General features: G+C 35.8%; 1 protein-coding gene across 1 annotated transcript; it reads left to right on the top strand.

The window, feature by feature from the left end:
• The first annotated feature begins 4,585 nt into the window (after positions 1–4,585).
• Positions 4,586–10,841, top strand: LOC107099667. The gene is made up of 5 exons (XM_015397888.1): positions 4,586–4,836; positions 5,916–6,224; positions 7,455–7,607; positions 9,894–9,940; positions 10,041–10,841. Exons 1-5 carry the CDS (start codon positions 4,767–4,769, stop codon positions 10,206–10,208), a joined length of 747 nt encoding a protein of 248 aa, XP_015253374.1. The 5' UTR covers positions 4,586–4,766; the 3' UTR covers positions 10,209–10,841.
• Positions 10,842–11,100: the final 259 nt, after the last annotated feature.

Below are 11,100 nucleotides of genomic sequence, written 5' to 3'. Positions count from 1 at the left end.
AGGTTAGCAGCTAGAAACAGGAGCTATGAGCTACAATTTGAGGTATTTGGATCAAGTCCTAATATATTTCAGCTGTTACCCTGATTAAACACACCTGCATGAAATGATGGTTCATTAGCATGCCTCTACAAAACAATAGTCGAAAGACATTAAAAACATCCAGGTCACTGGCCCTAAGTAACTGGAGTTGTGCCTTCAAACTCCAGCCTTTTCAAGGTTTAGACCAAAGTGCAGACTGATGCTAGGAAACAACATGGTGAGTTGGAGAATTCAACAGTATACCGAACAAGGAAATATGCATACAGACATGCAGTAAACCTGAGGACTCATTGAATACTAACAACTAAGTGAAGCCTGACATAATGGAGAAAACCGGTGCAAACAAAAGTTCAAAAAGAGAAAGAATGGAATCTACTGACTATCTGATGACTTGCACAGGAAGAAATGATTAAACAGGAATTAACATGGAAATTTTCATAGAAGAACCAAAGTGAGTTAATAAATGGCTTGAGAAATTAAAGACAAATCCAACAAAAGTACTAAGAAAAACACAAAAGAAATAAACTAGAAAACACCTGGCAAACAGAATCTATGTGAAAAACCCCACTTTGCAAAAATAAGAGGATATGGCAAGATCTAAAGGTCCAAATCAAAACAATAATCTAACAGAACTGATGGAGAACCACGTGGCATTACGTTTGCAAAACTCTGTATGCATCACTAGCTAAACAGACTACAAGATTGCAATGTAATTTACCATGGAGCCCTTGTCAATTTTAAACCCAGCTGAAAGAAATCTGCACAAATTAACCCTTAAATGCATGAAAATTTAATGTCATTTGCAGCTGAATAATCAGTTTCTACTTCCTCCTCCACAATGAGACGACCTCCAGTGCGGTGATTGTGAAACTAGACATCCAACCGACAAATTCCCCCTCAGGCAGCTGAAAGTGTTTTATCTTCAAAGACCCCCACTTCCTGTGTGGTGGTGAAATGTAGTATGTGTGATTTACAGTATGTAGCTTTTTTTTCTTTGAGACATTTAGAGATTTTTGGCCATATCACTTGCTGAGGAAACTTTTGCTACATGACCACAAATCTGTAAAAACATAAACACAATAAATCTACACAAGGACAGAAAATGAGCACAAAAACAAAGTGTGATCTAGATCAATTTTCAAGATATCAACGCTCGTTGAGCATACTCGTTTTGGCCAAGTGCGTTGAGATCAACCTTTGCATGTGTGGTTTTTTAATCAGATTTACTCCTAGAAGCACTTCTGGTTGTGGAAACAGAAGTGAACACTAGGCAAACCCCTTTGAGTCCTAAAAACCAACTGTAGATTTTAAAGACACGATAAAAAATCACCTAAGTCAAACCAGAGAAATAAAATTAATAATGAGAAATAAAAATATACGTCAATGCTTTTTTTCTGCAGAGAGGGAAAGGGCCTTTTTAGTAAGGGGAGAAAAAAAAACATAGTTTATCAAATCTGATTAATGTTTTGACATTTTAATGTTACCATTTCTTTTGTTGAGACGCAACAATATTGGAGTTTCATAACTTTTAAAGGGCATATGTCTTAAAGGTACCCAGATGTTTTGGGGTTTAAAACAACAATAATATATGGTTTTGTATGTCCTTTTTGCAACAAGAATTATAGCATCCTCATTTTTACACATTTTTACACGGTATAACTTACTATTACCACGTTGGGCTTCTTGAATACAAATAAGAGGAGTTCAGCATAGAATGAGTAGCTGTTATGTCTGTTATTTCCACATTAAGTATTTATACTCATCGTCTTCTGCTTTATCAGGGGACGGGTAGCGGGGGCAAAAATCTCAGTAGAGACTCCCAGACTCCCCTGACACGTCCTCCAGCTCTGCTCAGAGAAGCCTGAGGTGCTCCCAGGCCAGACGAGAGAAATAGAAATGGTCCTTCCAGCGTGTCCTGGGTCGTCCCCTGGGCCTCCTCCTGGTGGAATGACCCTGGTACACCTCGCAAGGGAGGCATATAGAGGGCATCTGTCTGAGCCACCCCAGCTGGCTCCTCTCGATATGGAGGTTAAGTGTCTCTACACCGAGCCTCTCCCAGATGGCCGAGCTCCTCACTCCACTTCACTAGGGGAGAACCCGGCCTCCCTGTGTTCTTTCAGTCAGGATCAAGATTTCACGATTTTAGAAAGATGAACTGCTTTAGCAATACTAAATGAGCACTTGGCCCACAGCTTCGGCATAAAGAGAAAAGCAACTGCACTGTTGTGTCTAAGTTAACATGCACATTTTGCACTTATTAATTAATTCAGGTTACCAAGTGTAAGGACTCCACCTAGAATACTCTAGTGAAGTTAAGAGTTTATGCTAGAAAAGGGAATTGTCAACATGATATTGGCCTTCCTGTATCATAACGTAAAGACTTGTGGGATTCTGATGATGTTTTGAGAGTTTGCAGAATTGTACACTGAATGAAATCCTCCAGGTTGATTGTGAAAGAGGAACTGATTTCTGCTCAGTTGCTTCAGTTAAACCTCGCTTTGCGATTGCTTTTCCTCTTTTGCCTCAGAGATTCTGGTCACCCTGTTACTACAAATACATTATGCCATCTGCACATCTGCAATGTTTGCTTCCCATCAACCAAAATGAAACCTGCAGAGTGTAGAAGGCATTGGATTACTATGAACTCCCTATCCTATTAAAAAAAACAGTTTGAAATAGTTAGAGCTTTGTGATTTTGAAGCATTTAGTAGATTAGTTTAATGTGCTCATAAATGTATGGACACGGTCAGCAACAATGCTAACTAGGGAGACTGTGGAGTTGACAATGATGCTGTGACTCCTGCAAAGACCAGGTGGTATTGCTTAGACAGCTGCCACTGATCAGAAATTTCCTGTCCAGGATCAGCCATATTTGTCATTGTAAATTTCAGTAGATTAGAAGATTCTGAAAGAGACCAAGAACCATCCTGCATAGATCGACTTGTTCCAACCCCTATTCAGAATTTTTTGTCTCTTCTATCCCCTACAACCTGCAGTTGGAACATGGATGATTTTCAGCACCTGGAGACCCAGCCTCTAAAGCAGAGTCCAACCCAGATGCAAATTATTGACCCATCCATCATTCTGTGGTGTCGTTGGAATCTAAACATTGACAGGTGGATCATAGAAGTAGTGTTTGTCCATAGTAGCCTATTTGTTTAAACTGAGCAAAACTTTAAAACCGATCCCTTTTTACCCTTTTATTTATGTATGTCTGAAAGGTTATTTGTTTAAAGTCATTTCCTGAAGATTGCTGTTTCTATAACTGTTTCAGTCCTGTGCACCTGCAACATAAAATTAGAAACATGGGAAAAGGGGACAAGCAAAAGGGAAATTCCAGAGGGTCAGAGCAAATAGAAATCTCCAGCACAAGAAAAATGCTGTATGGTCTGGCCAACCTGAACCTGAGGGCAGCATTACCCTAGTTCATCAACCACTGTACATATTTTCAGCAGATGTTTACTCCATTGAGTACTGTAACCTCTGGCCTAATTCCCCACAAACAGGACCCAAGGATCACCAAGAACCCCCAAACGTGAGTCAACTCAAAACTATTCATCGCCCTTGTTTAGTTTACCTACGGACCGTGAACTCATCCTGTGATCCCCCCCTTAGAGTTTCCGGTTCACCAGACCGCTGGGTTCCCTGCTTAGAAATACCTGCTATCTCTCTCTCTATACATTGTAACCTTCACCAATAAACCTTTAACTTTAACTAGCTCTCTGAGTGTGTTTTCTGCATGTGGGTTTGATCACTCAAACTCATCATGACATTAACTTACCTAAAGACGGATCTATAAGTGGTTATTTTCTACGTTTTCTGATATTCATAGTCATCATGGTTTTAGATCACTTGTTTATAAGTCTAAGTGATTAAAAATGTCAAAGTTATTAAAAATATTTTCTGGAAATTTGGAGGAACTAAAAGTGAGATACGAGAGCCAACGTTTAGATTAATGAACACTGAAACACGTTTGAAAGGTTAAAATAAAAAAATCTATGACAAGTACTGGTTTGGCTCCAAGGGAGTGAAATGGAAGGAAACAAAAGTTAATTTGAAGTTCGTCTTTTCAGTCAAACCTCTGATAACATATTTCCTATGTGAGCCATGTGACACCATGGCTCACATAGGAAATAAACCATGAATAACTTTTTTGTCCTGTTTTATCAGATCTTAGAGAAACGCAGTTAAATGGACATAGGCTGATTTCTGGCAGATTTAACTTAGATTTTTTTTTTTTTAAAACAAAGACAAAATTGGGATAAATCCCTCAACAACCAGCAGCTTTTTTGGTGAAGTCAAAAAAACAAGAATCATAAATAAACACCAATTTAAAAATGACCAAACAAGATGAGTTTTTTTTTTTTTTAGTAAGACATTTTTGATTGTTTCTTATTTAAAATTTGAACTAAGTAGTTACTCTTCCTCAATTTGCCTGCATCATGAGCGAGACATCCTCTTTAGCTCCTCTCCACACAGTCTACACCACATGTCCATGAACCTCTTTGAAGTCTTCGTCATAGGAGGCGCTTCTGATGCTGTAGGTAGATATCTGTTGGTGTTTGTGCAAGTTCCTGCCTACAGCTTCCTCCCTGTCAGGGAGAAAAATGTTCTGCTTGACAAGAAAAGCTACGTTTTGAGAACATCAACAAGAATCACAGTATCAATAGGATCAAGAACAGGAAAGGCCGCAACGCCAGGCCTGCAAACAGAACAGGTTTTTCATCATGGGTGAAAACAGGCTCACTAAGCCTATAGGGTTAGTTTTTATCATCACAGCTCACATGGTTCTCTATGGTAAGACGTCTTATTCATGACTATTGTTTTGATTTATGTCTTAAGATTAACATGATCCTTTATATATTTTCTCTCCTGTTCCAGTATGTATTCCGTGTTTTCTATGAGGATGAGATATTTATTGACATTTAGTGACATGTTTACGTGGAGATAGTCTCGTGCAAAAGTTTTACTTCTCACTGTAGATTTGAAGGGATGTGATAACAATTTGGATGTGGTTTCTGCTGCTTTTTTTTTTTCTAACTCTGTGAATATATTTAAAAGTAGGACAGTGTGTTTAATAAGTGTCACATATCTGGAAATCTATTCAATAATTGTACTGGGGATGATAATTATTACTTTAATGTCTTCATTCTGAAATATTTCCAGACTCGGGAGTTTTATGTGCAAATAGTTGATATTCATGTTGTCAACTCTACCAAGAATACAAACCACTTAGGAGGAGTCCACAAAATATTTTAGTTAATTTTCTTGGTTTTTATGAGGTCCAATAAATGTGTGGTTCAAAAAATGCTTTAACCACATTTTCATCACATCTTTGACATACTTCTTATCAGTCACAAAACATTTATTTTTACCATTTTAATTCCTATATTTTAAAATCATAAAAAAATGATGATTGCCAAGATAAAATAGTATACCATATTATATTATACCGTATTATATATTAAATATGATACCATATTTTATATATTTTTGGTGTAAAATAGGAAACAGACATAAATACAGATAATTCTAAAGAAAATCTTCAACTTTGTTTCATTTGGAGTTTTCTATAAGATGTTAGAGTTTTGGATTGTGCAACATTTCCTTTTATTTTATTTAACTTTACTTTTCTCCAGAGAAAATAGATGCACACGATGAATTGATGGCCAATAACTTACCATGAAGTACGGAATTACCATGAAGTACATTACTAAGTGGTCATTTCTCTGAGTGTAATAAAAGAATAGAATTGCCTCCATATTTATATGCATACCTTTATATTGCTAGTTACACCAACCCTGTTTTAATTGCTTTTACTGTGATTGTTTCTTTACTTTCTAAGTATGTCGTGTAAATCTTATGTCTTTTCACAGGCTCCAGCCATGCGGATGTTACTGCTTTCATCGGCCAAGACATCTCACTTCACTTCTCATTTAACACTACCATCAGTAAAAACAGTACATTTGGTATCTACAAAACACAGGAAAAAAAGATCTCTGAATATCCAAGACATAAAGAGAAGTTTGAGATTTATCCTGTAAATTCCTCCATATGTTTTCACATAAAAAATCTGAGTCTAGATGATGCAAGTATATACTGGGCCACTCTTTTTTTAGATTCATTTCCAGCATTAAGTAATAAAGTGAATCTGACTGTTAAAGAGGACGACCGTAGCACCACAGGTAAGGTCCTGCTTAAATCTTCCTACATTTATGCCAAATTACCAATTTGTTAAGATCTGTTAGAACTATTTCATATAACAGTATGCAGTGCAATATGTGAAACTTCCACTCTGACCCCTCCACAATCATTTCCTCCATGTTACTCTAACAAAATGCTGACTCCAGCCTCTGTCCACAATCCACAATTCAGAAAGTGTTGCTACTTCCTGAACTGTGTATGAGTCTGGGTTAAAACATTAGTAAAAGTGGCTTATTCTCACATGTCAGTTAATCCTCATTAAAAATAGGTCATAATTTAGTTATACACTAAAAAAATCCAACCTTTCTGAGTAAATCTATTTAGTGAAGAAAAGAATCAAGTAGTGAGAAACAATCTCCCTACCCCTTTTAATCAGAACACCTAACCTTATATATATATATATATATATTATTTATTTATTTATTATTTTTCTTTTACTGCTATGAACTTGAATAAGTAATCAATACCGTTTTGTTTCCTTAGGAATAAATATAGTGTGACACAGATACACTATATTACCGTAGTGACTCTTGGCCACTTTCTTAAAATCGGAAATACAATCGAGCATGTCATTTAATTCAAATAGATTTGACATTCATCTCATGTCTGTAAAAACATGGATAATTCACTAATTTGATTTCATAACAAACTGTTTTAAAGCTTAAAACAGCTGGAACAGTGACAGACAAAACTGGATGAAGACCCATGTTATCTTGCCTCCAAACAAAACGAGCATAACAGTAAAATAAAGAGGTAGATAAACTCCAAATCTCACTTTATATGAATGATTATAATTGTTGGGGTCACCATGTTTGTCTGACGACCATTAGATACGGACTATATGCAGAATGATTGTGTGATATACACAGCTGGAGGATGTCTGATGCTTTGGGTAAACAGGGTTACTGTCCTCCATTATTATATCATTTCCCAGAAGTAAATAAATAAATAAAAAAACATTTGGAAAACCTTAACAATCACAGCAGCAACTATAATGACATTTTTGGTATATTAAAAGTCTTATCTCATGAACACATTTAAAAAAATAAAAGGTTCGGCTTTCATGAGTCATTGCCAATTGTTTTCACGTGGACCCACATCATCTTCTGTAAAACCACTACTCGGTTTTCTGATAAAAATAGCTCGATAATGAAACGCTTTTCTTTTTTTGTAGATGAGTAAATATTCTCGTATTCTTTTAACTCCCACAGATCCTCCGGTGCTGTGCACCTTCACCAAAACAACAACCGATGGAAGTTCCAGTTTCTTCTCCTCCCGTGTTGTCACAGTAGTAGCGCTTTCCCCTCTTCTTCTGTTCGCTGCATTGCTGCTGTTCATGGTCATCTGTTTTGCCAAACCAAAAGGTACATTTTTAACATATCATGATTTATATCATTTGCCTAATTTATTAACCAACATTTATCTTCCTTCTTTTATTCTAATGTTATTGGGAATCAGACCTGGGCTGTTTGGAAGATATCTTGATAATATACTATAAGCTTGATCTGCATAAAGACCTGAAAATTACAGGGATGTTTTTACAAGAGTCTTTTTTTTTTTAACCATCACATGGGAAGATAATGTTTATTTGATGGAAACAAAAAAAAATGCAATTGTGTGGTTAGATGCAGAAAAATGCAAACCAGATTGCAGTTTCACATCCTTTTAATGCAAGCGATGATTCATATATTTCGAAAAGGAATTCTGTCTCACTTCATGCAAATGTAATTGTACGTACTATCAACGAGAGATATGGGTGGAAAAAAACAACGGCTGTGTTGTGCATGTGCTTTCATTTCAGAGGTAAGCCCCTCTGGCCTACTTTGAGTAGGAGCACTGCAGCTTTGAGATATCTTAACCTCAGAAACCACTGATGATCATCATTTCTCCTAAGTGCGAACAAATGCAAGCTTTTGCTGACTCTCTGTTCCGCTGTCACAGGTCCAATTCCGACTCAGGGTCATGCAAAGCAAAAAAAAAAGGGGTGTCTAAAAATCAAGATAAGAAACTACATTTAAGGGAAGGGGTATCCGAAACAAGATATCTGTCCATGCAGCAAGAAGAAGAAGTGCAAATATTGTTTTAGCTATTTTATTGTTTCAAAAAGAACAAATCTTTTCCTGAGATAAAAAGAAATTCTAGAAATGCATGAAACAAAACCAAAACCATACTTCACCAATTATAAGAGGGTCAGTACATTTATTTTAGCCACCACGATTTTTACTAGTTCTTCTTAGAAATTAAAAAAAGAAATGTGGTTTAAAACCAGCTAAAGATTAGATTTGTATGTACTTTATGAGCTGAACAGGAGGAATCCCACCGAGAGACGGAGCTTAAGGTTGAATGGTTTAAAAGAATGAAATCAACAAGCCTTAAGCTCTATTGATTCTTTTCTGTTTTCCTTTTTTAATCTTCCTTTGAACGGGTGAGAATAACTAGTAATATTCCTTTAATTAGTTTTTCCGAAATCATGTTTTAATTAATGACCACAAGACTTTGAACCATACTGGTTTTGGGGATGATGTGTCTTTTTCTGCAGGTCTCTCATCAGGTAAAACTTTCAATTTAAGAATCAGTGTATCATGAAAAAAAACTTTTAAATCTCTTTAAAATTTTGGTGCATATTTTTGACTTTATCAAAATTAACTATTGGTGTATTGATTGATGTTAATAACCGCCCCTTCCCTCTAAAAAAAAAACAACTTTTTAAAATCTTGTTTTCCTAGTATATTTTAGATTGATTCCTATAAATTCTCCCTCCTCTTCCTTCTTTTCCTGTCGAATTCCCCTATAAATAAGTCTTCCAAAGAACAATATTTTTAATTAATGGTATTTTTAATCAAGTGCTCAAATCATGACTAGATGTCAACATGGTTGGCTGTGTATTTGTTGGGGCTCCAAACCAATTTGATATTATAAACAGCACTAAGTCTTCCCTGTTGATTAAGTGGGAGAAGGGACCAACATATGCTTGTACATTCACCAATTATGCTGCTTTGCCTTTTCTAAAAAGTGCTTTAAATCAGTCCTACTTGTCTTTATACATGCTAGGTCAGATCCTGACATTTAAAAAAGGAGGCATTCAATCAAGGTAAGAGGATAGAGCTTTAGCCTCGCTGCATGCAGTTAGCCAAGCCTTGTAGCTAAACCAGGTCTCAGACCTCAGACCTCTCCTATGCTTCTGTGTCGCAGAGGACCTACTGAACATCTGCAACTTTTAACGTCAATGGGAAAATATTTTTGCCCCACAGGGTGGAAATATGTCACCAATCCGCCGAAAAATGAAATGACGCTTTTCTTGTGGTTAAACATTAAATATTCATATTGCACATTTAAAAAAATTATATATCAATATATTTTGAAATATTTTAAGTTTAGAATTTTATTAAAATAAACATTATGTTTTAATCAAGGTCATTGGGTAGGTGGGGTGGTGCCCTGGTGCTGTCTATTGACCAGCCGCCACCGTTAAAATGTACTTTCTTTACTATAATGTGTTAACAGATTTTTTTTAGATATTAAAAAGAAAAATTCAGCATTAATAAGGAGAAAATGTTTAAAAATTTTTTTTTTTAAATACCTTTGATTATTTAAAGAGACAGGAGAAAATCTTAAAAAGTAAAATATTCTAATTTTCCTTTTTTTTATAGCGCAAACTCAAGATGCATCACGAAGAACCTCAAATCCCACCATGCAGGTATAAATTTTTTTACACTTTCAGTACACATGCAGGTCAAAGTTAATAAGTCAGATGTCCACATAAATTTTTAAAAAATATTTTTTCTTATTATTTACAGGAAACAGTAGAGGTGTCAGTTACAACCCCCGAACCGTCACTGGTCTACAGTGTCCTAGACTTCCCAAAGAGACCCCCATCAGCCATGGAGATTGCTCCCAATGATACAGAGTACGCCACTGTCAGCTACCTCCCAGAAAAGAAGCCAAGGCCCCACAAAAATAAATGAGAGTTTAAATTGGAAGATGCTTTGTTTCAGTTTCAATGAAAGACTTTAATACCCCAGAAAATAATAATATATTTCATGTATATATGATACCTTGTGCTGTAAGTGCAATGTTGCACAGGGTATGTTTTTTTTTGTTTAAAATATGTATGAAAGATGTCACTGTCTATAATTATCAACACATAGGAATTAGCAGGAACTTAAAACCTTCACCAACTATTTGCTATAATCAAAAAGATTTGGTTCAGATGCAGCACCCAAAATGTAATTTTACTTTATTCTTATGAGAGCTAACTCAACTAAAAGTAAGTTTAACATCCTTCTTAAGGTATTATATTTTTTTTGTAAAGACATTAAAAAGGGAAAAACATCAGCATCTAATTGCAGTAGCGTATTTGTGTGCAGAAACATTTAGAAAAATCCAACCTTTTAATTTGAGAACATTTGTTCAGTGGGTGGAATTCTAAGCTATACTTGATATAAGCCCCCTTCCCAATTGGAGAGCTCTTTCTTTTTTAGGAGCTTTCATAGATAGTGAACTAAGAAACTTTGGTACTGCACAACCTGTCTAAAAAAATGGATGCCTGACATGCCTGCTATTTTCTTTCAGCTTCCCAGTCTTTCTATGGGATTTATAACTGGGGATTCTGATTTTGGGACTGTTGGAACCATTTTTGTGTTGACTTAGCAGTATATTTTGTATAGTTCTTAAAAAAAACCCCACAAAAACCACCCAAGATTTTGTATCAAATTATATCAGTATTTTAGGGAATTTATTAGATCTATTAGAAGTTTTTCCTGTATTCAGCGTACTTAACAGTGGGTAGGATTTGCTTCTCCTTACATATTAATATGTTGTTTGATGATGGGACCCCAGGAGTGCATGGTTGTCCCT

This window comes from Cyprinodon variegatus, unplaced genomic scaffold, assembly GCF_000732505.1.
Source record: "Cyprinodon variegatus isolate N-32 unplaced genomic scaffold, C_variegatus-1.0 Scaffold895, whole genome shotgun sequence".
Lineage (NCBI taxonomy): Eukaryota > Metazoa > Chordata > Actinopteri > Cyprinodontiformes > Cyprinodontidae > Cyprinodon > Cyprinodon variegatus.
Note: the sequence above shows the minus strand (reverse complement) of the source record. Positions and strands in the feature narration are given on the sequence as shown.